Here is a 27,760-nt window from a genome sequence, read left to right on the forward strand (position 1 = left end):
CAGAACTGATACATGAGAACATTACTAGTGAACAAAATACAAAGGCAAACGTTACATTACATGAGGCAAAAGTGACAATGATAACAAACCGTGCCTTACACAGTGTGTAAGGCACTTTTTGTTATCTTAGTCTAAGCCCGCCTGATTCTATGAAATGGCGGCGGGACGCGGGACAGGCCTTTATCCTTTTCTTTCACTTTCCGTTCCGCACTTCCGCCGCCGCGTATGCGCGTGCCGCGTGCGTGGGGGGCGTGGGCAGCAGGGCTGGCTGCTGCTGAGTGGTGGTGAGCAATGCCAGGCAGCCCCAGGGCACGCACAACATTATGCGGGCCAATAAGCAGTAAGCCCCTGTGCGTGGCATATGGGGCGCGGCAGGCGGCGCGCATAGCCAAAGAAGAAGACAAGAGAAGAACAACGAAAACTACGAACTTAACTGCCTTCCAAGTCCAAGACAAAGCAGCCAGGCGGCCAGGCCCGCCCACGCTGAGCTGCCCTGTCCGATTTCCGAATCCGAGTCCGAAGACCAAAGTAAGTCACTCAGAGTCTGTCACTCCGTCTCCGTCACCGACCGGCGGGGCAGGGCTGCTGCTGGCTGCCTGCCTCCAGGCCTGCTGCGTGCACTAATTAGTTGCTTTCCTGTCGCGCATTTGCCTGCTTCTTATTTATGTCCCAACTTGTCACTCGTGTTTGTCCCTCCTATAGAACATGCTTTCTCGCTTCTGTACTTCTTTGCTCCCGGGGCCGCACTCAGTGTTGCTCTCTGTTCTTGCCTGTGTGCCGCTTCCCTCCATATTGGGTTCGCCCTTGCACTCAACCAGCCCCCCAACCCCTGTTGCTTCCTCGCCTGCTCCATTTGCCCTCGGCTGCTGCTGAAGCAAGCAAGCAGGCAAGCCTATATTATAATAGTTACAGTGCGCAACGCACGCCAGGGACGGATGGTAACGGGCCCCGGCCTATAAACATTAATTATGGTGCCGTGGTGCGCACGCCCTACCGGCCTGGCCTGAGCCTTTTTAAAATTAATTAAATAGTTGGTAGTGGTACGCACTGGAGCCGGGCCGGGTCTTCATAATTAAAATGGTGCACGGGAGTGGCGGCGCGCAGAGTAGTGCTATTTTTATTTTGTATAGTGGTCATTTTCCTGCAGTTTTGCTCTTTTAGACTACTGTAAATAAAATGCGCTTTTATCAGCCAACGTAACGGTGTTCAATGCATTGGTCTTGTTAAGATGAATAGCTAAAATACTAGATTGTTATTCCATCATGTTTTTAAATGTTCAGCATCACATGCTTACTTTCGTGAGCTTTCTATGTACTTATGACATATGCATCATCGTTATAGTTGCTTCAGTCAAGGAAAAAATGCGTGTCTCTGCATCAGATGTTTGGTGATTAGCAGCTGTCCTAAGCAGGTGTTACAAAAGGAACCTTACATTATTAATCTAGTATGTTTGCACTCCGGAATTTTTCAAGCTAGCTCAGTTGGTTGATGCACCTGTTACAATGATGCAACTCTGAATCTGCACTCTGAATCTGCACTCTGAAGCTCCACTCTGAAGCTCCACTCTGAAGCTCCACTCTGAAGCTCCACTCTGAAGCTCCACTCTGAAGCTCCACTCTGAATCTCCACTCTGAAGCTCCACTCTGAATCTCCACTCTGAATCTCCACTCTGAAGCTCCACTCTGAAGCTCCACTCTGAAGCTCCACTCTGAAGCTCCACTCTCCACTCTGAATCTCCACTCTCCACTCTGAAGCTCCACTCTGAAGCTCCACTCCACTCTGAAGCTCCACTCTGAAGCTCCACTCTGAAGCTCCACTCTGAAGCTCCACTCTGAAGCTCCACTCTGAAGCTCCACTCTGAAGCTCCACTCTGAAGCTCCACTCTGAAGCTCCACTCTGAAGCTCCACTCTGAAGCTCCACTCTGAAGCTCCACTCTGAAGCTCCACTCTGCACTCTGAAGCTCCACTCTGAAGCTCCACTCTGAAGCTCCACTCTGAAGCTCCACTCTGAAGCTCCACTCTGAAGCTCCACTCTGAAGCTCCACTCTGAAGCTCCACTCTGAAGCTCCACTCTGAAGCTCCACTCTGAAGCTCCACTCTGAAGCTCCACTCTGAAGCTCCACTCTGAAGCTCCACTCTGCACTCTGAAGCTCCACTCTGAAGCTCCACTCTGCACTCTGAAGCTCCACTCTGAAGCTCCACTCTGAAGCTCCACTCTGCACTCTGAAGCTCCACTCTGAAGCTGAACTCTGAAGCTCCACTCTGAAGCTCCACTCTGAAGCTCCACTCTGAAGCTCCACTCTGAAGCTCCACTCTGAACTCTGAAGCTCCACTCTGAAGCTCCACTCTGCACTCTGAAGCTCCACTCTGCACTCTGAAGCTCCACTCTGCACTCTGAAGCTCCACTCTGCACTCTGAAGCTCCACTCTGCACTCTGAAGCTCCACTCTGCACTCTGAAGCTCCACTCTGCACTCTGAAGCTCCACTCTGCACTCTGAAGCTCCACTCTGCACTCTGAAGCTCCACTCTGAAGCTCCACTCTGAAGCTCCACTCTGAAGCTCCACTCTGAAGCTCCACTCTGAAGCTCCACTCTGAAGCTCCACTCTGAAGCTCCACTCTGCACTCTGAAGCTCCACTCTGAATCTGAACTCTGAAGCTCCACTCTGAAGCTCCACTCTGAAGCTCCACTCTGAAGCTCCGCTCTGAAGCTCCACTCTGCACTCTGAAGCTCCGCTCTGAAGCTCCACTCTGAAGCTCCACTCTGAAGCTCCACTCTGAAGCTCCACTCTGAAGCTCCACTCTGAAGCTCCACTCTGAAGCTCCACTCTGAAGCTCCACTCTGCACTCTGAAGCTCCACTCTGAAGCTCCACTCTGAAGCTCCACTCTGCACTCTGAAGCTCCACTCTGAAGCTGAACTCTGAAGCTCCACTCTGAAGCTCCACTCTGAAGCTCCACTCTGAAGCTCCACTCTGAAGCTCCACTCTGAAGCTCCACTCTGAAGCTCCACTCTGAACTCTGAAGCTCCACTCTGAAGCTCCACTCTGCACTCTGAAGCTCCACTCTGCACTCTGAAGCTCCACTCTGCACTCTGAAGCTCCACTCTGCACTCTGAAGCTCCACTCTGCACTCTGAAGCTCCACTCTGCACTCTGAAGCTCCACTCTGAAGCTCCACTCTGAAGCTCCACTCTGAAGCTCCACTCTGAAGCTCCACTCTGCACTCTGAAGCTCCACTCTGAATCTGAACTCTGAAGCTCCACTCTGAAGCTCCACTCTGAAGCTCCACTCTGAAGCTCCGCTCTGAAGCTCCACTCTGCACTCTGAAGCTCCGCTCTGAAGCTCCACTCTGAAGCTCCACTCTGAAGCTCCACTCTGAAGCTCCACTCTGAAGCTCCACTCTGAAGCTCCACTCTGAAGCTCCACTCTGAAGCTCCACTCTGAAGCTCCACTCTGAAGCTCCACTCTGCACTCTGAAGCTCCACTCTGAAGCTCCACTCTGCACTCTGAAGCTCCACTCTGAAGCTCCACTCTGCACTCTGAAGCTCCACTCTGAAGCTCCACTCTGCACTCTGAAGCTCCACTCTGCACTCTGAAGCTCCACTCTGCACTCTGAAGCTCCACTCTGAAGCTCAGCTCCACTCCGAAGCTCCACTCCGAATCTGCACTCTGAATCTGCACTCTGAATCTGCACTCTGAATCTCCACTCTGAAGCTCCACTCTGAAGCTCCACTCTGAAGCTCCACTCTGAAGCTCCACTCTGAAGCTCCACTCTGAAGCTCCACTCTGAAGCTCCACTCTGAAGCTCCACTCTCCACTCTGAATCTCCACTCTGAATCTCCACTCTCCACTCTGAAGCTCCACTCCACTCTGAAGCTCCACTCCGAATCTGCACTCTGCACTCCGAAGCTCCACTCCGAAGCTCCACTCCGAAGCTCCACTCCGAAGCTCCACTCCGAAGCTCCACTCTGAAGCTCCACTCTGCACTCTGAAGCTCCACTCTGCACTCTGAAGCTCCACTCTGAAGCTCCACTCTGCACTCTGAAGCTCCACTCTGAAGCTCCACTCTGCACTCTGAAGCTCCACTCTGAAGCTCCACTCTGAAGCTCCACTCTGAAGCTCCACTCTGAAGCTCCACTCTGAAGCTCCACTCTGAAGCTCCACTCTGCACTCTGAAGCTCCACTCTGAAGCTCCACTCTGAAGCTCCACTCTGAAGCTCCACTCTGAAGCTCCACTCTGAAGCTCCACTCTGCACTCTGAAGCTCCACTCTGCACTCTGAAGCTCCACTCTGCACTCTGAAGCTCCACTCTGAAGCTCCACTCTGAAGCTCCACTCTGAAGCTCCACTCTGAAGCTCCACTCTGAAGCTCCACTCTGAAGCTCCACTCTGAAGCTCCACTCTGCACTCTGAAGCTCCACTCTGCACTCTGAAGCTCCACTCTGAAGCTCCACTCTGCACTATGAAGCTCCACTCTGCACTCTGAAGCTCCACTCTGAAGCTCCACTCTGCACTCTGAAGCTCCACTCTGAAGCTCCACTCTGCACTCTGAAGCTCCACTCTGAAGCTCCACTCTGCACTCTGAAGCTCCACTCTGAAGCTCCACTCTGCACTCTGAAGCTCCACTCTGCACTCTGAAGCTCCACTCTGCACTCTGAAGCTCCACTCTGCACTCTGAAGCTCCACTCTGAAGCTCCACTCTGCACTCTGAAGCTCCACTCTGAAGCTCCACTCTGAAGCTCCACTCTGCACTCTGAAGCTCCACTCTGCACTCTGAAGCTCCACTCTGCACTCTGAAGCTCCACTCTGAAGCTCCACTCTGCACTCTGAAGCTCCACTCTGAAGCTCCACTCTGCACTCTGAAGCTCCACTCTGAAGCTCCACTCTGAAGCTCCACTCTGAAGCTCCACTCTGAAGCTCCACTCTGAAGCTCCACTCTGAAGCTCCACTCTGAAGCTCCACTCTGAAGCTCCACTCTGAAGCTCCACTCTGCACTCTGAAGCTCCACTCTGAAGCTCCACTCTGAAGCTCCACTCTGAAGCTCCACTCTGAAGCTCCACTCTGAAGCTCCACTCTGAAGCTCCACTCTGAAGCTCCACTCTGAAGCTCCACTCTGAAGCTCCACTCTGAAGCTCCACTCTGAAGCTCCACTCTGAAGCTCCACTCTGAAGCTCCACTCTGAAGCTCCACTCTGAAGCTCCACTCTGCACTCTGAAGCTCCACTCTGAAGCTCCACTCTGAAGCTCCACTCTGCACTCTGAAGCTCCACTCTGCACTCTGAAGCTCCACTCTGAAGCTCCACTCTGAAGCTCCACTCTGCACTCTGAAGCTCCACTCTGAAGCTCCACTCTGCACTCTGAAGCTCCACTCTGAAGCTCCACTCTGAAGCTCCACTCTGCAGCTCCACTCTGAAGCTCCACTCTGAAGCTCCACTCTGAAGCTCCACTCTGAAGCTCCACTCTGAAGCTCCACTCTGAAGCTCCACTCTGAAGCTCCACTCTGAAGCTCCACTCTGAAGCTCCACTCTGAAGCTCCACTCTGAAGCTCCACTCTGAAGCTCCACTCTGCACTCTGAAGCTCCACTCTGCACTCTGAAGCTCCACTCTGCACTCTGAAGCTCCACTCTGAAGCTCCACTCTGCACTCTGAAGCTCCACTCTGCACTCTGAAGCTCCACTCTGAAGCTCCACTCTGCACTATGAAGCTCCACTCTGCACTCTGAAGCTCCACTCTGAAGCTCCACTCTGCACTCTGAAGCTCCACTCTGAAGCTCCACTCTGCACTCTGAAGCTCCACTCTGAAGCTCCACTCTGCACTCTGAAGCTCCACTCTGCACTCTGAAGCTCCACTCTGAAGCTCCACTCTGCACTCTGAAGCTCCACTCTGAAGCTCCACTCTGCACTCTGAAGCTCCACTCTGAAGCTCCACTCTGAAGCTCCACTCTGAAGCTCCACTCTGAAGCTCCACTCTGAAGCTCCACTCTGAAGCTCCACTCTGCACTCTGAAGCTCCACTCTGAAGCTCCACTCTGCACTCTGAAGCTCCACTCTGAAGCTCCACTCTGCACTCTGAAGCTCCACTCTGAAGCTCCACTCTGCAGCTCCACTCTGCACTCTGAAGCTCCACTCTGAAGCTCCACTCTGCACTCTGAAGCTCCACTCTGAAGCTCCACTCTGCACTCTGAAGCTCCACTCTGCACTCTGAAGCTCCACTCTGAAGCTCCACTCTGCACTCTGAAGCTCCACTCTGAAGCTCCACTCTGCACTCTGAAGCTCCACTCTGAAGCTCCACTCTGCACTCTGAAGCTCCACTCTGAAGCTCCACTCTGAAGCTCCACTCTGCACTCTGAAGCTCCACTCTGAAGCTCCACTCTGCACTCTGAAGCTCCACTCTGAAGCTCCACTCTGAAGCTCCACTCTGAAGCTCCACTCTGCACTCTGAAGCTCCACTCTGCACTCTGAAGCTCCACTCTGCACTCTGAAGCTCCACTCTGAAGCTCCACTCTGCACTCTGAAGCTCCACTCTGAAGCTCCACTCTGCACTCTGAAGCTCCACTCTGAAGCTCCACTCTGCACTCTGAAGCTCCACTCTGAAGCTCCACTCTGAAGCTCCACTCTGAAGCTCCACTCTGCACTCTGAAGCTCCACTCTGCACTCTGAAGCTCCACTCTGCACTCTGAAGCTCCACTCTGAAGCTCCACTCTGAAGCTCCACTCTGAAGCTCCACTCTGAAGCTCCACTCTGCACTCTGAAGCTCCACTCTGCACTCTGAAGCTCCACTCTGCACTCTGAAGCTCCACTCTGCACTCTGAAGCTCCACTCTGAAGCTCCACTCTGCACTCTGAAGCTCCACTCTGAAGCTCCACTCTGCACTCTGAAGCTCCACTCTGAAGCTCCACTCTGCACTCTGAAGCTCCACTCTGAAGCTCCACTCTGAAGCTCCACTCTGAAGCTCCACTCTGCACTCTGAAGCTCCACTCTGAAGCTCCACTCTGCACTCTGAAGCTCCACTCTGAAGCTCCACTCTGAAGCTCCACTCTGAAGCTCCACTCTGAAGCTCCACTCTGAAGCTCCACTCTGCACTCTGAAGCTCCACTCTGAAGCTCCACTCTGAAGCTCCACTCTGCACTCTGAAGCTCCACTCTGAAGCTCCACTCTGAAGCTCCACTCTGAAGCTCCACTCTGAAGCTCCACTCTGCACTCTGAAGCTCCACTCTGAAGCTCCACTCTGAAGCTCCACTCTGCACTCTGAAGCTCCACTCTGAAGCTCCACTCTGAAGCTCCACTCTGAAGCTCCACTCTGAAGCTCCACTCCACTCTGAAGCTCCACTCTGAAGCTCCACTCTGAAGCTCCACTCTGAAGCTCCACTCTGAAGCTCCACTCCACTCTGAAGCTCCACTCTGAAGCTCCACTCTGAAGCTCCACTCTGAAGCTCCACTCTGAAGCTCCACTCCACTCTGAAGCTCCACTCTGAAGCTCCACTCTGAAGCTCCACTCCACTCTGAAGCTCCACTCTGAAGCTCCACTCTGAAGCTCCACTCTGAAGCTCCACTCTGAAGCTCCACTCTGAAGCTCCACTCTGAAGCTCCACTCTGAAGCTCCACTCTGCACTCTGAAGCTCCACTCTGAAGCTCCACTCTGAAGCTCCACTCTGAAGCTCCACTCTGAAGCTCCACTCTGAAGCTCCACTCTGAAGCTCCACTCTGAAGCTCCACTCTGAAGCTCCACTCTGAAGCTCCACTCTGAAGCTCCACTCTGAAGCTCCACTCTGAAGCTCCACTCTGAAGCTCCACTCTGAAGCTCCACTCTGAAGCTCCACTCTGAAGCTCCACTCTGAAGCTCCACTCTGAAGCTCCACTCTGAAGCTCCACTCTGAAGCTCCACTCTGAAGCTCCACTCTGAAGCTCCACTCTGAAGCTCCACTCTGAAGCTCCACTCTGAAGCTCCACTCTGCACTCTGAAGCTCCACTCTGCACTCTGAAGCTCCACTCTGCACTCTGAAGCTCCACTCTGCACTCTGAAGCTCCACTCTGAAGCTCCACTCTGCACTCTGAAGCTCCACTCTGAAGCTCCACTCTGCACTCTGAAGCTCCCCTCTGAAGCTCCACTCTGCACTCTGAAGCTCCACTCTGAAGCTCCACTCTGAAGCTCCACTCTGAAGCTCCACTCTGAAGCTCCACTCTGAAGCTCCACTCTGAAGCTCCACTCTGCACTCTGAAGCTCCACTCTGAAGCTCCACTCGGAAGCTCCACTCGGAAGCTCCACTCGGAAGCTCCACTCGGAAGCTCCACTCGGAAGGGGCAAAGATCGGAGCATCACGGAACTAAAACAAATATAAACAAGGGCTGTGAGTTACTCTGCGCATGCGCGGGGGCAAGCCTGTTCATTCCAAGCCAGCCTCAGCCAGCCTCGGGAAAAACGAAAGTAATAAAAAAGCGAAACTGACACTGCCACTGCAGACAATGCTGCGCGCTCCCGAGGTGAAATCCGGCACTGAAAACGCTCGTAACACTTTGGTGTCCACTCTCCTAAAAACGGATCACATTAGTTGTCGAGCTGACAGCATTCATGCTTCGCATGAATGCTAACGTCAGCTCGACCTAAAAAATGGATGTCCAGGAAGACCGCTGCAATCAAAACTGGACTGCCTCTGTGCAAAAAACATATGGATGATGGATAACCACCTAAAGTTCTAAACCACCCCCACCCAAAAAAACTCTTGACCTGCGGACAAAGGCAAAAACACCAACCTGCTGCAGTATGGCCCAAAGAACCAGGGGGCAGAGATGTACATTGAACTGTCGCAAATTGTGAATAGTATTTTTGCAACCAGTGTTTTATTTGCGAACTGACCTAAAGATTATTAGGTCGGTTCGCAAAAAAAAAAAAGCATATGATACATATTGGGTTGCAATTTAACCTACCGCATGAATATTAATGAGGTAGGTCGCAATTTGCAACCCACTAGGAATCGCCACCATCGCAGGGATGGTGGCCTGCGGAGGTCGGCAGACCACCATGTCTGTGATTCCTTTTAAATAAAGCAACTTTTTTTAAATAGTAAAATCCATTTTCTTATAGGAACAAGCATTTGCAATGCAATAGGTCTCGCATTAGGAAAGTTTGAGCTATTGGTCTTTTAAATGACAACATTTTTATTAATGTGTTGGTTTTGAAAATAGCGAAATTAATAGCTTTACCATTTACAATGCCAATACTTTTATCTTTTGCAAATGTGACACCTATAGCATTTGTAATGCAACATGTTTTGTATTTACGTGACTTAGATGTATTGATATTACAAATAACAAAGGCTTTTAATTTTTTTAAATAATTAATACTTAAATAAAAGTTATTGTAATTTATAATGGCAATAGCTTAAACTTTTGTAAATAACTTTTGTGAAGATTATGTTCAGTGTATTTTATTGTGATGAAAATCCAAGAACAGAAGTTAAATATTAACATCTTTTTATGACATTTGTAATAAAGCTTGAAACATTGAGAGAAAATATTTGAATCAGTTATTGTTGAATGGTTGCACAGATTGATACTGTGGTGGCACTGAGTGATGTTGTGGTGGCGACGAGTGATGCTGTGGCGTTCAGTGATGCTGTGGCGTTCAGTGATGCTGGGGTAGCGCATAGTGATGTTGTGGTGCCCCTGAGTGATGCTGTGGTACTCCTGAGTGATGCTGTGGTGGTGCGATAGATAGAGTGAGGGCGATAGATAGCTAGATGGAGGGCGAAAGATAGCTAGAGGGAGGGCGATAGATGTAATGTAATGTAAAAATCACTTATATAGCGCAAAAACTGTCATCCTACGGGTATCCTGGCGCTTTTAGAAATGGTGATGGTCCGCACATTACCAGCCCGTAATAGGCAGTGAAAGAACTAGTTTTCCATCTTAGGAAACAACCAGGTTTTCAGATTCTTTCTGAAACAGGTCCATGAACTGGCCTGTCTGATGGTCTGGGGCAGCTAGAGGGAGGGCGAAAGATAGATAGATAGATAGAGTGAGGGCGAAAGATAGATAGATAGAGTGAGGGCGAAAGTTAGATAGATAGAGTAAGGCCGATAGATAGATAGCGTGAGGGCGATAGATAGATAGCGTGAGGGCGATAGATAGATAGCGTGAGGGCGATAGATAGATAGCGTGAGGGCGATAGATAGATAGCGTGAGGGCGATAGATAGATAGCGTGAGGGCGATAGATAGATAGTGTGAGGGCGATAGATAGAAAGACGTGAGGGCGATCGATAGATAGCGTGAGGGCGATCGATAGATAGCGTGAGGGCGATAGATAGATGTGTGTGGTTGTGTGTGTGTGGTTGTGTGTGTGTGTGTGTGGTTGTGTTTGTGTGTGGTGTGTGGCTGAGCGTGTGGCTGAGCGTGTGGCTGAGCGTGTGGCTGAGCGTGTGTGGGGTGATGTTTGTGTGTGGGGTGATGTTTGTGTGTGTGTGGAAGAGAGCTGCAGATCAGCACAGCAGAAGAGAACAGGGAGTTAAAGGAGGAGGCGGGTGGTAGAGAACAGCAGATCAGTACAGGAGAAGAGAACAGGGAGTTAAAGAAGGAGGTTGGGTGGAAGAGAGCAGCAGATCAGCACAGGAGAAGAGAACAGGGAGTTAAAGAAGGAGGCGGGTGGAAGAGAGCAGCAGATCAGCACAGGAGAAAAGAACAGAGTTAAAGAAGGAGGAGGGGTGGAAGAGAGCAGCAGATCAGCACAGGTGAAGAGAACATGGATATAAAGAAGGACGTGGGGCGATAGAGTGAGGGCGATAGAGTGAAGGCGATAGATAAGATAGAGGTAGGGCGGTAGAGTGGGTGAGGGCGGTAGAGTGAGTGAGGGCGGTAGAGTGAAGGCGATAGATAAGATAGAGGTAGGGCGGTAGAGTGGGTGAGGGCGGTAGAGTGAGTGAGGGCGGTAGAGTGGTGATGGTGTGTGAGAGGGTGTGTGGGGGTGGGTGAGGGTGTGAGTGAGGGTGAGTGAGGGGTGTGTGCGGGTGTGTGGGTGAGGGCATGTAAGGGTGAGGGGGTGTGAGGGAGAGGGAGGATGAGGGCGAAGGTGTGTGCGGGAGAGGGAGGGTGGGTGTGTGAGAGGGTGTGTGAGGGGGTGTGAGGGTCAGGGGGGGTCAGGGGTGGTGAGAGGGTGGGTGAGAGGATGAGGGGTGTGTGAGGATGAGGGGGTTGTGAGGGTGAGGAGGTGGGGGTGAGGGAGGGTGAGGGGGTGTGTGAGGGTGAAGGGGTGGGTGAGAAGGTGTGTGAGGGAGGGTGGGTGAGCGCGGGTGAGAGGGTGAGTGAGGGTGAGGGTGTGCGTGAGGGTGAGGAGGTGTGAGGGGGTGTGAGAGTGAGGGGGGGTGAGGGGGTGTAGGGTGTGAGGGTGAGTGAGGGTTGTGAGCGTGAGGGGGTGAGTGAGGGTGAGGGAGGTGAGGGAGTGTCAGGGGTGTGTGAGGGTGAGGGGTGTGAGAGTGAGGGGGTGTGAGGGAGGGTGAGGGGGTGTGAGGGTGAGGGGGTATGAGGGTGAGGGGGTATGAGGGTGAGGATGAGGGGGTGCGGGGGTGAGAGGGGGTGAGAGGGGGTGAGAGGGTGTGAGAGGGGGTGAGAGGGTGTGAGAGGGGGTGAGAGGGGGTGAGAGGGGGTGAGGGGGTGTAGGGTGTGAGGGTGAGTGAGGGTTGTGAGCGTGAGGGGGTGAGTGAGGGTGAGGGAGGTGAGGGTGTGTGAGGGAGTGTCAGGGGTGGGTGAGGGGTGTGAGGGAGGGTGAGGGGGTGTGAGGGGGTATGAGGGTGAGGGGGTATGAGGGTGAGGATGAGGGGGTGTGAGGGTGAGGGGGTGAGAGGGGGTGAGAGGGTGTGTGAGGGTGAGAGGGTGATGGTGTGTGAGGGTGAGAGGGTAAGTGAGGGTGTGTGTGAGGGTGAGAGGGGGTGTGAGGGTGAGAGGGGGTGTGAGGGTGAGAGGGGGTGAGGGTGGGGTTGTGTGTGAGGGTGAGAGTGTGAGTGAGGGTGAGTGAGGGGGGTGAGGGTGAGGGTGTGTGGGGGTGAGGGGGTGTGAGGGTGAGGGTGAGGGAGGGTGAGGGAGGGTGAGGGGGTGGGAGGGTGAGGGGGTGTGTGAGGGTGAGAGATGTGTGAGGGTGTGTGAGGGTGAGAGGGTGTGTGAGGGTGGGTGAGAGGGTGGGTGAGAGGGTGGGTGAGAGGGTGGGTGAGAGGGTGGGTGAGGGTGTGTGTGAGGGTGAGGGGCTGTGAGGGTGAGAGGGGGTAAACCGAATGAAAGAGGAACACAAATAAAAGGAAACGCTTTAAGCCAGAAGGCAATGGAAGATCAAAGAGAGAAAACAGGCACATACGGAACCGAACGGGAATACAAAGAAAATGAAACACCTGAAGCAGGTGGGCCACGAAATATCAAAAAGAGAGATCAGGCACATATAAAATGAAACAGGAATACAAATAAAAGTAAACACCTGAAGCACGTGGCCATGAAAGATCAAAGAGAGCGAGCATGCACATACCGAATAAATCAGGAATACAAATAAAAGGAAACACTTGAAGCCAGGAGGCCATAGAAGAACAAAGAGAGAAAACAGGCACATAGGGAATGAAACAGGAATACAAATAAAAGGAAACAGCTGAACCAGGTGGGCCACGGAAGATGAAAGAGAAGGAGCAGGCACATATAAAAAGAAACACGAATACAAATAAAAGGAAACACCTGAAGCAGTGAGTCACGGACAATCAAAGAGAAAACAGGCACATATCGAATAAAACAGGAATACAGATAAAAAGAAACACCTTATGCAGATGGCCCATGGAAAATGAGAGAGAGAGAGAGAGCAGGCCCATACTGAATGAAATGGGAATACAAATAAAAGGAAACACCTGAAGCAGGTGGGTCACGGAAGAACAAAGACAGAGCAGGCACATAGTAATGAAACGGGATTGCAAAAAAATCCTTTTACCAGTAACCCTTGCAGGCAAATATATGGTGAACTGCATGTGCTGAAAGATAAGACACGTTTTGGCGAACTCAGTCGCCTTGCTCACTCAACGTCAGTGCTTTGGAACCCAACCATATTTTAAAACATCACTAAACCAGTCATGTGCTAAGGTGTCACCTGACAGGTAGAGAACATGGTGAAAAGACTTTCTAAATACCAAAATCATTCTACCTTAGGCACTGGCGTCTTGCAGATTATATCACAGTAAATCATATTATGATTTTTTTTTTATATATATATATATATATATATATATATATATATATATATATATATGCACATTTATACAATTTACACTTGCTTAGCGCATAATATACCTTTGGTATGGCATCGCAACATCTTTTGCTCGTGATGTGTGTGGGGATCAGAGAATACTGGGGGGCTATGGGGATTAAACTCCTGGTAGTGCTGATGGTATGTGGTAGGACCATAGAGGTCTGGCAGCAGGCGGAGGCTCTGAGGACAAGGAATAGCTGATAGAAAGGCTGCAAGACTTCACGGATTCACTTTTTAGCTTGTCATCATGGCATGTCTATTCTAATTACTGGGGGCATTGATGGAGAATGGAGGGCCTTATAGTAGATAAGCTACCGGAGTAATAGCAGGAAAAGGAGTCCAGTTGTGTGAAGTGCTCATTAGCAATCGGCTGGAATTATCTCCATAACAATGTTTGCTTTGACTGCAAGACTTCCAATTAATTGGCTATGAAGGGAAGACAGCATGTGCTCGGTTTCTCTGGTCATGTGATGGCTTCTTTGCAGAAGTACTTCAGGCATGATTACTTGCGTGTGTGCGTGCACGTGTGCTAATGGAGACCCCCCCCCCCCATATACTCTCTCCGCTGGGCCTCCCGTCTCCGCATGAGACACTATGCACCGTCTTCTTCTTTGTGAATCTCCAGCTCCATTACTCTGTGTTTCTGCAACGTCACAAGGCCGGGCTACTATCCAGATACTTAGGTTCGCGCGCTGTTTCGCAGCTACCTATATCATGACGTGACAGGTTTATGATCTCATAATAAAACACACTCACGTTTGCAAATATGTTTAAAAGGAAATAAATCACGTCTAAGCTCTGTAGACTAATATATCCACTGTAGGGAATATGTGTTTGACCCAGGGGTTCGATTCCAGCCAATACCATTCAGCCTTTCATACTTCTGAGGTCGATAAAATGACTACCATTATGCGGGGGGTACATTTAGGAAGTGATATTCCATCCCAAGATGTAATTCGGAGTGAATGTGGGCTTTATTTTACACACACACACACACACACACACACACACACACGTCACTCACTGTACGTTAAGGTTTCGAAATCGGGTTTACCTATCTGTTTCTGATGTCTGCATTTGTTGAATGGATTTTTGTTGGATGGTGTATATCTTTTTTTAGCGATCCGTAACGGTGTGATTAACAGATACAAATTGCTCTACAGTAGGACCCTGCAAGCAAGTGTAATAAAGAGTGCAAAGGGCGAAGTGCACGAGCCATATTCATAAGGGTCAGAGTGTCGTGCCTCGGTGACTGGACCGCTGGGCGAGGTGGATTGAGCGTGTAATTGTCACTGTGAGAGGAGCGATGACGTTGATGGTGGTGGGAGGGCCGGAGTTAGACTGTCTGTGAGTGGGGCATCAGGGATGGTCAGTACTGTCAGTAGCAGCGGCTACTTTGCTGGCTGAGGGGGCTGCGGGTACACAGAAATATCACGATGTTTCCCAGGTCCACGAGTGATTTGCTAATCCAGTACACGTGTTTGATTTGCGCTCTGCTATTTATCCGGTTTACCTCATAAAAACGGGAATTCAAGTTCTAAATTGTACATTAAAAACATTGGCCTAGAGAATACACGTGTATGCAGACTCAAGAGCCTGAACGGACATGCCCGGGGCTCACAGTCACACACACACTAATGGATGTGTAAATCTATTTACATATATAAGTGGGTGAACATGAATTAGACGGGAACAGGCAAAGAAAGGTCCAGGCAGACACGGAAGTGCATGGAGTGCAAACAAAAATCTCTCAATTTTCTCACATTAGATCTACGTCACTGTTGCCCGCAGGGTGCCGCAGACAAATTAAAAACACAACCGGAAAACTAATCTGTTGCTTTTGTGTGTAATGATCAGCTGTGTAATTGAACTCTTCTCATAATTCGGCGAGACAGCCTCTGTGCCCCTTGGCGCACGCTGCAGTGCGCACCGCGCGCTACAAACCATTAAACTGGTGCAGTGGGAGGCGGTGGCAGACGGGGACAAAGCCTCGGAGGGAACCCTGTCGGAGCTGCACTGGAACGTGCCGACCTTAAGTAAAAGCAGCATTTGCCTCGGTTCTTCAGAGGTTTCACTTGAGCATTAAATACCCAAATAAGAAACCAGATCTTGAGCGCGAACCCCGATCCAAGGCAGGAGGTCGGAGAAGAGGCTCCCCGCCTCTCAAGGCCCCCTTCTGCAAACAACCCCCTTATATCAGGAAAAATCTCTTTACCGTAAATGGCTTTTTCCCCTGGATGACGACAACGGTAATAAGCAGTGACGAGCAAGGCCGTACATTAGAACAAGCATCGCGGCACCTGTGCTCCACATCCGGTCCGGGGAGGAAACAGGGGGGGATAGGAGCGCGAGGGCTGCTTGCGCGTGCGCTGTTGCTGGATCTGCAGCTCGTGCACAGTGGCGGCGATGCAAACTTGAGGGGGCTCCTGTGATCCAGACGGAGTATGCCGATGAAGACAAGAGACCAGCGCAAAGTCACCACAATTGCTGGTAAGTGGGATATATCTACATTTAAAATATTTAAAGACTTGCATGTTGAATGCTGTGTTGTTTACGTGTACGCGAAAGTGAAACTGCATGCTTTTGCCTCGGGACAGGAGATGTGCACGTTGCTGGACGTGCGCGTTCACAAGCCACAATCTGCTCGTGGCCCGGTCTGTGGTCGCTTGGCAGCCATCACGATGACAATAGTTCTCGCTTGCGAGACCTAAAAATGGGTTGCACAAAAAAAAACTGCTTACGTTAATAAAAATAGAATAATGAGTAGACCTAACGTTTTTTTTAAAGTAGGCTGTGGTCCATATTTTTTTCAACATTCTCAAAGAGAAAGGGGTCCCCTTGTGAACCCTTTCCCGTTTACTTAAAAGGTAGTGGCAAGGCATTTGCAGTCAGTCAAAATGTTGTGTTTTGCAAACAAAATTTGGCCGCAAAACATTAACTCATACTACTGCAAATCACTATTTGGAAGGGACGCCCTAAACATGCCCGTTTCAAAAACTGATTTGGTATGTAGTCGCAAACCCAAACATGTTAAGTGAATCACAATCTGGGTTTCATACATAACAAAAGGTCTTTATGCAGTCACAAACAGCTTGAGTCTGGGATCCGGGACATTTGAGACCTAAAAACTTGCTTCTTACATCTGGCCCCAGATACCCCTTCAACGTCATCAGCAAAAGTCAGAAACCTAGAGGTAACCATGGAGTCAGACCTTTCCTTGATAGGACATGTCCAGCAAGGTCACAAAGAGTGCCATGTAGACAAAGAAAACACAGTGTTGCATCGTTCCATACCTCAGACACCAATAAAAACTGCAGAAGCTACAAGTTTGACTATACCAGCAGCCTAAACCTCGGCGTGCCAAGATTCATCACATGCAAAATACAACAAATCCAAAATGCTGCTACAACACTCCTTCCCCGCCTTCACTAGCAGCCAAGGTTCGAAGCATCCAGGAACATATATACACCTCAGATGACAGCTCAAAAAATAGTTATTTCCAAGAAAACTACATTAAACAACAACCTTGGGATTAAATCCAAAAAGATAATTGCACCTTCAAGTTCTATCTACAGTGCACAGATATGCAACAACCTAACACAACTTTACACAACAAGGTAAGCTAAGAAAGGCTGACCTATGTGTATTCTGTGTATTATATAGTAATGTCAATTCATATATTATCCTTCTGGCCCATACTAATGCCTTAACACTCAGCAGCCAACTATAACTTTATCTTACACTTACATAAAACATACATGCTAAATGGGTGGTCTATCACTCAGTACTGTACCTGGTAACAAACCAGCCATCACCTACTTAACATGCATGAAATAATTGAAGAGGTTGGTCACATACAGCTGGCCAACCAAAGGACTAATCTGGTCCACCACTGCAAGTCCCAACTAGCTACACTCCATGACCGCTCCATTACATCTCACAATGACATTCAGATATGGGATTGATAGTAACAAACTCCGCCCCAGCAGCTCTCCCTCACAATTTTCCTCTCCAACCGGTCTGCTCAGGACCCAAAACGTTAACAAAATATCAGGTTGGTCATCACAGTATAATAACCAGCTAAGTAGGTTAAGACCATAAGAAATGCCATATAAGGGGACCTGCAGAGCTTCTCAAAAGGTGTGAGCCTACTAAAAACCATAAACTACATACCTATCGCTCACACATCTTCATACACCACACTGCTAAGCACTGCACACCTTAACATGAAAATCGTACCTCTGTGATCATCACACATGACCTGGAAATAGAGTCAAAAAACAAAGGCAACGCCCTTCCAACCACACACCCTAGCTTGCTGCCTATGTAAATAAACGCTTCAGTGCCCCAGAAAGAAGTGGTAGGCGCTATATAAATGCTGCAATGCAATACATCATGCATGAAATGTTGAAGCTTGAAACGTTTGCTGTACCTAATCGAACTTGTAACGTCCACACACCACATCAGTGACAGAGAGACACCACTACAACCTACAGTATTGCAAATTATTCAAATGTGGATGCAAAGTTAAGGTTACCAGGTGATGTCATGCCATCAGGGACATTAGGTTATGGTCCTAGGTGTTAATTTCAGATGTTTTGGGTATTTGGTTTATTTGAAAAAAACGTAAAAGTACAATGCCCAGAAAGCACTAAGTTGTTAAATAAAAGGCTAAAAGTGGAAAACATTGACCATCATGACATGCAGTCACCTGATAACGTGATACGGTGCTTCATAAAAATAAAATATTGATAAAAAAAGGCTTAAAATACCATCCTTCACACTGCTGTTTCCTACAGAAACAGCCGAGAGTTTACACATAACATGGGATCTCACATGACAACATTACACAGCCCTGACAAGTTTCCCCAAATCCAAGCGAGATGGGCTGTTCCAGTCCAGGTTTTTTGGTTGAATTCTTGTGACGTGCAGTCTTGTTTTTTTTCATAATAAAACAGTCCCAAAATTCAAAAGCAAAAAAAAAAAACTAGAAGCACCTTAAAATACCACCCTTAATCCAACATAACCCCCTCCCCCCATCTGCATCAGCTACATTTTCTATAGTGAAGGAGCAGTACTATAAGAGACATGGGCCCAGGTTCGAAGGGCCTTCTGGGAGTTGTAGTCCCTGGTAGTTCCCTGGCCCTGCCCGCGTTCAACGGCCGCCCTGTCCTTCGCAGGCCCCTGGGGGGGGGGGGTCCAGGGGGGTCCCCGGACGCTGGCGCTGCACGGTACCTGCAAGGGCTGTCCGAGGCCGCGCTGCAGGAGCCGAGCCGCGGTGAGGGAGCAGCGAGCAGCCATGGTGGGTCCCTGCAGAGCCAGAGCCGTGTACAAGGGCAGGCAGGTGGCTCTGCGCATGCGCACACGGTGAGGCTTCGGCTGCCGCCATTTTCAATTGGGATGGCCCCGTTCTTCCGGTACCGTAATGAGAGTAAAACGTCCATCTTGGATTTGGATATTCTACACCGGTGTCCGACCTTAAGGCGAGATGGGCGCCATCTTAGATTGGGCTTGTAAGGAAGGCCACACTGTAAAATATTCTTTAAATTAGAGGTCAATGTAATAACACAATGCGCTTCATTGAGATCACCTTGAAGCATTCATGTCAACATTTCAGAACAAAAAGTGGGAGATGTTTTTGAAATAATTGGGAGGCTGCATTTTCCCCATTGACTTCTAATGTAGTATATTGGCAATTTCAGGTGGAAGACAGCTAGAATAAAGCTATTGTTGGCTTCCAAAATCGGAAGTCTCCCACCTGAATGGGGTCTGTCGGTCGATATGTGGAAGCAGGCTGCTTTGTGCTTTTAGTTCTACTGTAGAAACTTTATTTGGGTTTATACAAGATCCTCACAATGAGTACTCAGGTGAAACGGGTTCAGCTAGGCGCAGATCACCAACCCTCAGAGTGCAGAATGAGGACAGGGACATAGCGCCTCGAGAGGTGGCCGCACTCCCCTCGCCTTGAAGCGAGACCGGGGACTCTGAGATGTCCCCAAGCGCTGCCGAGAAAGGATCAGAAAAGGTGTAAACGCAATGCAGCGCCTGGAAGCGAGACTTGAGGCTCGGAGCTCCCGCCACACACCCTCTGCAAAGCCATTTTAGCACAGGACGCAGACTATGAATCGACCGGTGCAAGAGGTCTCTGTTGTGGCCCCTCCTGCTGCTGCCTCGGCTGCCGTCCGGGTCCCAGCGGTGTGAGTCGGGCTGCGGGGCTGGCGGCAGGATGCATAGGAGCAGCGTGGACCCATCTCCGGCACTGCCGACTACCTGAACTGCCCCCGCCGCGGGCACTGCTGCCAATCTTGCCCCCGCTGCAAGCGTGTCTCTGCCGTGGCCCCGCGGGCACTGCTGCCAATCTAATCCCGGCTTCTCCACTTCACCAAATTGTTTTATCCTGTGCGAATAGCACATCCTGTGCCACAAATCCCATCTCAGCCAAATTCAGGGTGTGCAAAAAGACCAACTGCAGCCACATTCGAATGAAAGCAACTACACCACGGACTCTCCTGGACTTCTTAACTTTTTCTTTTGTCCTGGCCGCCATTTTGCTGCTGATCTCGGCCGCTTTTCTCTGGACTCTGACCCGCCATCTAGTCCATTCCCTCGTCCTTCAACCCTTTTTCCCTCGATGATCCTCAAATGTTTCTTCCCTTTTCTGATTTGCCTTCTCTCCATACCCTTGTATCTCTCCCACCCTCCCTTGGTGCTGTGACTGCATCCCCCCTCCGACCCCACTTAATGGAACTCTGCTTTTCTGTATATAGAGATAACTCTAATCACTAGTATATGCAGTAGACCTTTGTACTCTCTACCATTCCTATGTGACTCTTAGAGTATATCCATTCGTATCCCTTCCCTATGTATATAGAGATAACTCTAATCACTAGTATATGCAGTAGACCTTTGTACTCTCTACCATTCCTATGTGACTCTTAGAGTATATCCATTCGTATCCCCTCCCTATGTATATAGAGATAACTCTAATCACTAGTATATGCAGTAGACCTTTGTAGTCTCTACCATTCCTATGTGACTCTTAGAGTATATCCATTCGTATCCCTTCCCTATGTATATAGAGATAACTCTAATCACTAGTATATGAAGTAGACCTTTGTACTCTCTACCATTCCTATGTGACTCTTAGAGTATATCCACTCATATCCCATCCCTATGTATATAGAGATAACTCTAATCACTAGTATATGCTGTAGACCATTGCACTCTCTACCATTCCTATGTGACTCTTAGAGTATATCCACTCGTATCCCTTCCCTATGTATATAGAGATAACTCTAATCACTGGTATATGCAGAAAAACTTTTTTACTCTCTACCATTCCTATGTGACTCTTAGAGTATATCCATTCGTATCCCCTCCCTATGTATATAGAGATAACTCTAATCACTAGTATATGCAGTAGACCTTTGTACTCTCTACCATTCCTATGTGACTCTTAGAGTATATCCATTCGTATCCCTTCCCTATGTATATAGAGATAACTCTAATCACTAGTATATGCAGTAGACCTTTGTACTCTACCATTCCTATGTGACTCTTAGAGTATTTCCATTCATATCTCTTCTTTCTGTTTGTATCTCTTCCTTGTGTGACTCTACATCTTGTACATTTGCAATTTTTTTGGTTTGTATCTTTTATGTAACACATGTAATCCTTAGTCCTTATGTTTTGCAACTGGTTCTTATGTAAAGCGCTCTGACACCTTCGGGTAAAGTTTGCGCTATATAAAATCACATTAAATAAATAAATAAATAAAATACAGGGCACACATGCCAACATTAGCAAAGTGGGAGATTTGGAAAAATAAAGCTTTGAATTGAATATTGTCTCACACAAACATGCCCAGGGTGGGTACATTATGTTGGTGTTACTCATCAACCATAATTTCTGTAATGCAAAAATGTGATTAGTAATACCTTGTTGATTTGATGCTCAAACCCCTTAGATTTATGTTTACAGCGGGGGTCACTTCTATCACTTCAGTTTAATTTTTAAAACTGAAATAATACAAGCGACTCTAGTTTCTTCAACGAAAACATGTCCAGTACTTTGACTTGCATTTCTTTTTGGCATCTCTGGTGAACATCCACTAGAATGGAGCATTGGGTATGGCATGGTCCTAGCTTATGTATTTCTAATTATATTTATATAGCGCTTACTACCCCTTATGTTGCATTGAAGCACTTTTCGGTGAGTAGCTCACTACTCTGTAAGCCAAATTTGGATTAGTGGTGGATTAGCAGAGGGAAATATGAATAGTTATTTGGAGTGGTAGACATGTGAGCCTGTTTGTTGGATGAATAGTATAACGGCTAGATAGAGGTGGTAAGTTTGGAAAGAGTTATTTGGGAGTTAATAGTTTTGAAAGAGGTTTGGGATAAGTCAGAGTGGAGGTAGGGGATATTTTGGAAGCGGAATAGGATGAGCCATAGAGTGGGTGTTTGATGAGGTTTAAGATGAGTTAATTTTTTTTTCTCTGCAGTAGGAGGAAAATAAATAAATATGTAGATACATAATAACACATAAGAAGTATACATACATAGAGATTTTAACATGATAAGCATATGGAAAATAATCGGGAGATATAAATTGCACTAGATAAAGTCCTATATGTACATGTATGATAAACTCCGTTTTTTATGTTTTTGATGTAAATTAAGGTCATTTTATTTTATTTGTTATTATGTTTTTTATTTGTAGACGCACTTGAGAATAAAAACTGTACGGCCCAAAGCAGATTGGGTCTTTTCAGGAATTATTTATTCAGCAAAGGCCAAAATGAGTTCCAACTGTTACCAGCTTTGAAAACTGCCACAAATCTAAAAACATTTGAGGGAGCAGTGAAACCAAAATCAGCTAGATATTATTGAAATAATGCAAACTTAATAATGGAATGCTTCACTTCAAATTATGTTTGAGGTTTAAAGACTTAGGAGAATCCATTGAAGACTACATTGCTCCACTAAGACTATTGGTGGCAAACTGTGATTTTGAAAATATGAGCATTATAATACAAATATGTTATCATACCACTGCATTTAGGGAAATCTCAACCTATTTTTAAAATCCCATGCTGCCTATCTGCTCAGCTGTTGTCCTAGAAATCACGAAAAACACCATGGAGATTCACCCACAAGAAGCATACTTTTCTGCATTTTTCCGCTTTTAAAAATAAATACAGACAGGAAACACTTTGTTTTCTGTCTGTAATTATCTGTAAAAATCCATAAAAACAGAAAACCGGAAGCCTTAACTAAAAAGTACAGGACAAATGTGATAGGAATAGTGATGAAAGGAATGTCGTAAAGTGTTACAAGTGTGGGGACAATAATGACTTCGGCAATTCTATAAATTGTCCAGTTCTTGACAGGTATCGCAAGAAGTATAAGATTAAAACGCCACTTTAACAGAGTATGTAAAGTGGGGAAGGTTAACAAGAATGCAGAAGAAATGGAAGAAAATGCTTTGTAGTTGAATCTCAATGTAGAATTGAGCGTTGGAGGGGAAAAGACATGGAAGGTTTTTTTTCTTCCAGAAGCCCCATTTTTGTTGATGGCACAGAGGTCCGGCTAATAGTGGACACATGCACGTTGTTTTCTGTTTTAAGTACAGCAATTCTCATGAAGCTAGTTGGAGAAAAAGCATCATTTCCCACTGATAATTGACACAAAGATTATACTGGTCACAACATTAATACTTTTGGGCTGATATGGGATTCAGAGGTTACAGAACCCACAAGAAAGACTCTTTATTAGGTTGGCTGACTCAACAGTAAATTGAGACGCAAACACTCCTTAAATATGATACATTACATTAGTATAGTGTTAGGTGAAGAGACATTTAATTTTCCTTGCCTGTATTGAAAACAAGAGGCAACATTTCTTACAAGAAGCAGTTGCTCCCGCCTTTCCTTGTCCTTCCAGTATCAGCATGTGTTGTCTTTATAAATCGTTTGTGTCATTCTTTAGAGTTAGTAAATGGTTTATCTGTTTGCTAACTTGTGTCCAGAGTATAACTTTGTTTTTTGTGACACCTGCTAAACCTCGACGCAATGTGAGATGGCCCTTTCCTATTACTCGCTGACTTTAAGCATAGCTTTGACCATATACAGCTCTCAGATGCCTTTTGGCCAGGTTTGCGCTATAGAAATAATATATAAATACATACATGGTATACAGCAGTGCAGACATTTGACACTTAGTTCAGAACAGAACTCTTAAAAAACACATTACTGACACCATCCCAAGCACTATGTGTTTTGTCCGTGAAAAGATCAGGGTGGGTTGATCTCTGGGTTTCTCCCTGGGACAACAGAGCACCCAAAAGACTCTTTCTCTGAAGCATACTTATTGTAACTCATGTGGTACTGGACAAGTTGAAGATTCTTTGGTGAAACTGGGACGTGAGGGACAGAGCCAACTTATAATCACTGCAAGCTGGTATCTGATAAAAGAACTATCCAGCAGAAGATGAGAAAGCTGTTGTGTGCACCAAAGACTGAACTGGCAGCGAGGAAGTAGGGCGTAGCGTCTACTGGCCTATGCAGACTTTGAAGGACCAGAAGATATTCCGTCTGCCAATGAGAGACAAGCGTCGCACCCCCACCTCCAAGAAACTCGGTGAAGTTTGGTCGCTGTGAACGATGCCTGCCTTCATAAGGCGAATGAATCTTACTCAGACCTTCTGCCCTAAAATAAGGCAAGAAACAGCCTGGAGCTGGGAGTCATGCTGTGCTACTGGAGAGGGAAGAGGCTTCCAGTGGTCACTTTTCAATACTACGCAGGAACTTTGATTGGCTGTCCATGCAGAGTGAAGAAGCCGTAAGGAATACATCTATTCATCTAAAACTGTATATGTTTGCAGTTGTGATCCAATTGTTGTTGTTTTTGCCTTATTTTAATCATAAAGTACGTTTTGAGATTACAAAATTGATCTGGGAGCATTACTGAGTGGTTCCTGATTCAAGTGTTGTGCTGGTACTATTAACCCTTGACACACATTCTATGAAGTAACTTTCCGTCTTGGTTCTGTGCTCCTGGGCTGTCTTAGAGAAATAGGGCAGGCCTGACTTAGAGCAATTTTTTCACATTGGTGGGAGAATTTGCCACCAGGCAATCTTGCTTCCTATGAACTTTAGTATTCATTAAGTGCAACCCTGCTTCCTATAAACTTGTGTAGTCATTATTCTTCCTTCTTCACTGACATGCATATTAACAAGGATATATTGTAGGCTAATTTAGCAAGCCTTACCATCATGGCCCCACTCACCTGTGGCCACTGTAAGACTGATAATTTAATTGAATTTTATTTGTACTTGTAGGAGCCTGGCTTAGTATATGGTGCACACTTATTTAAGTGATGCAACTTACACAAATCCAGGCAACCCTTATGGTGATTATAGTGGTCTTTGATAACGATAGAAAGCTTTCTAAGTGGCAGCTGTAGAGAGCAGCCTTCAGGCTTATCTTGAAGGAGTGTAAAGCAGCTTGTTTTACCAACTTTAATCAATAGTGTAAGTTCAATGAAAAAGAACCACACAATGTTTATATAAAAATAAGTCTATTTATTACACAACACAATCACTAACACATTGAAATATCTCCTACCTGGAGATATCAACATAATACACAAGAGCACTTTGAAATAATCAGGCAAGTAGCACAAATATAAACTGGTCTCCAGGGGGAGACTAAAACATATATTAGGAAAGTGGAATGTGAACTGCAAAGGAGAACGGGACTTGGACCAGTAGACTCAGAGGAGCTGCAGAAACAAGGAACCACCCAAGGTATATACCCAGGAACCCCACTGAGGCTGTGTGCAGAGTGAAAACACAGCTGAGCGCCCAATGGAAGTCATCGGAGAAGGCGCTGCTGCAGTTTTAACAAAGAAGGACTCTTCCCGGAGGACCCCGAAGAAACCCTTTGGAAGACAGAAGGTTGGAGAGCCGCCCCACCCGTGGACCCATGGACGAGGGAAGCCGGGTGCATAGGGCTGAAGTGACGTCAGAACCTGCCATAGACGACAATTGAAGACTTTGAAGGAAATGCCTCTGGAGAAGACTGTGAAGGAGTCCGGTGGATTCTTGAAGTGAAGAACCCTACAATCAGAGGGGACAGAGTCTATGCCACTTGGGGGTGACCAGGAGGCACAGAAGCACTATTCCCACCGATGTTGAGAAGTTCAGAAGAGACGACAGTGACCTTGTTGCTGCAGCTGTGAGGACAAGGCGATGCTGAGGAAGACCAGGAGCCATGTACGAATTGTCTCATGATGGATGTCGGTGTCTAGGGGGTCGGTGTCTGGCCGGAGCACCAATAAGCCTTGGTAGCTACAACTGGCTTGGGGAACAAAAAGGACCAAACATTGTGACCAGTACGGTCCATGGGACTCACCAAAGGCAGGAGAGTCAGAGCAGGCCCTGTGCAAGCAGGGGAGCCCACTGAAGCAAGAGAAGACCCTTCGAGAGAACCCACAGGCCAGAGGCACAGGAGTTGCAAGAGGGCCTCAGGCAGCTCACCAAAATTAGAGGCCCACGATGCAGGAGATGCAGGGAGGACTCTGTTGTTCAGAAAGTGAGGTGCTGGAGGCTGGAGCTTCTTGTAGCCCAAAGATCTCTGGAGTGGAGAGGCAACAAGCCTTGGCAATGGCAAGTCAACGTGGTGCACAGACGTTTGGTCCCAGCAGCCCCCGACAAGGGATACTGTCCTCCAAATTGCAGGGAGGACAAGTCAGGCCTCCAGGGAGCCACAGAACCACCACCGGTGTTGCTGAGACTCAGGATTTACATGGGACGTCAGGAGCAGCTGACCGGTTAGCTTCGCTTTGGTGCCTGCAAATGCAGGGGACAGACTCCTTCACTCCATGGGAGATTTCTTTGAGTGTCCTTGATGCCGACAGGTCTTTTCAAGATCCGGGATAAAGCACAGACACAGACAACGCAGAAGACTTGAAAAACAGTGAGACCAGGAGCAGTGGGAGGCTTCCTTGATACAGTCTCGGTCCCAGTCGAAGTCCAACCAAGTCGAAGTGTCCAGACGATTGAAGAGTGGCGTAGTTTCAGAGGTGAGACTTGTTCTACAATTAATCTAAGGACCCACCCACAGGGGAGCCCTTAAGTACTCTAGGGAAGGGGTTGGACAGGACGGAGGATACTCCCGTGTACTTTGTCCAGTTTAGCGCCAGAGCGGGAAACAAGGATTCCTGAACTGGATTGAGCCGGAGTATGCAAGGAGGGCACCAAATGTGCCCTTCAATGCAGACTGGTGGTGCTGGCCCCAGCCCAATACACTAAGTCCTGTCCGGGAGGTGATCACACCTCCCTGTGACAGGAAACCTATTGTTCTAGCTCAGCAGCAGGAGGGTAGAATCATGTCTGTGGTTGGCAGAAACACTAGCTTCCTGGTAGACCTTGAAAGGCTGATACTGGGAATATAGGGGGGTCCCCTAAGGGCCCCCAGTACATGGGATCATACTTCCAACACTTGAATCGATGTTGGGGTATGATTCCAACATGCTTGATACCAAACAGGACTGTGTTCGATGCAACCATTATGAAGTTAGACATCTTGTAATGACTGATATCCACTATATGTCTTAATATGGCTGTCTGTGCTTACAAAGCCTAGAAAGTCGACTCTGGGGTTTGTAGGGGTGTCCTGCTCATGCAGGGGCACCCGCACACTTGTAACAAAGCACCCTGCCATCAGGACTGAAGAGCCAGCCATAGGGGCGACTTATAGTTTTTAAGTGCAGTGACCTCGGAAATCAGGAAACATATATCTGTCATGAGAGGTGCAAGCACCAACTCACACAGGCTGCAATGGCAGGCCTGTAGTCGCAGTTTAAGTGAACTTCTATGGGTGGCACAATGCATTCTTCAGCCCATGGGAGACCCCTGGTGTACCTATGCCCTGAGTACCTTAGTAAAATATACTAGAGACTTAGAAGGGAACACCTGTAGTCAATTGTGGAGGTACCTAAGTACTTAGCAGAACCAATTTAGGGGAGAAAGCACAGCTGCTGTGGTCCTGGTTATCAGGAACCCAGCAGACTAAGTCAAAAACACACTGACACCAGGCAAAAAGTGGGGTTGTCCGTGAAAGCAGATTCTACTTTTCTACAGTACTAATGAATTTAATTTCAGGAAGTGTAATGAACAAAAAGATGCTGATGACCAAGAAACTGACGAGTCTTAGATGCTGATGGGCACAAGATATAGGCAATATTGAGGAGAGTTTGTGGTACGAGCCTCATGAGGTACCTTTGGAACGCTACACCCCAGAACTGGGATTTATGCCAGTCTTTATTCTAATGGGAATGCAGTGCATGGCCATTATGTTTTCAGGTTTAGGAGCTATGTTGTCTAATGATTTGGAGATTACACCTTCCAAGACCAGGTTTTGGTGCTTTAGTGAACCATGACTTGGGGCCATCAAGGGTAGTGCAGAGGTCCCTGCTGAGCTTGGGCCAGAGCTCAAG

The 27,760-nt window shown here is 47.9% G+C and overlaps 1 protein-coding gene across 2 annotated transcripts in view; it reads right to left on the reverse strand.

Moving 5' to 3' along the window:
• IDH3G (isocitrate dehydrogenase (NAD(+)) 3 non-catalytic subunit gamma) overlaps positions 1-18,624 on the reverse strand; it is a 93,042-nt gene extending 74,418 nt beyond the window's left edge. The window contains exon 1 of one of the 2 annotated variants that reach the window (XM_078664582.1): positions 18,494-18,624. Coding sequence is in view for 1 of the 2 variants with exons in the window: in XM_078664583.1 (XP_078520709.1) it covers positions 18,494-18,616 (123 nt within the window). In the remaining variant the exon portion in view is untranslated. The remainder of the gene's footprint in view (positions 1-18,493) is intronic. The other variant, XM_078664583.1, reaches the window with a different exon arrangement.
• Positions 18,625-27,760: the final 9,136 nt, after the last annotated feature.

The sequence above is a fragment of the Lissotriton helveticus genome, chromosome 10, assembly GCF_964261635.1.
Source record: "Lissotriton helveticus chromosome 10, aLisHel1.1, whole genome shotgun sequence".
NCBI classification, from domain to species: domain Eukaryota; kingdom Metazoa; phylum Chordata; class Amphibia; order Caudata; family Salamandridae; genus Lissotriton; species Lissotriton helveticus.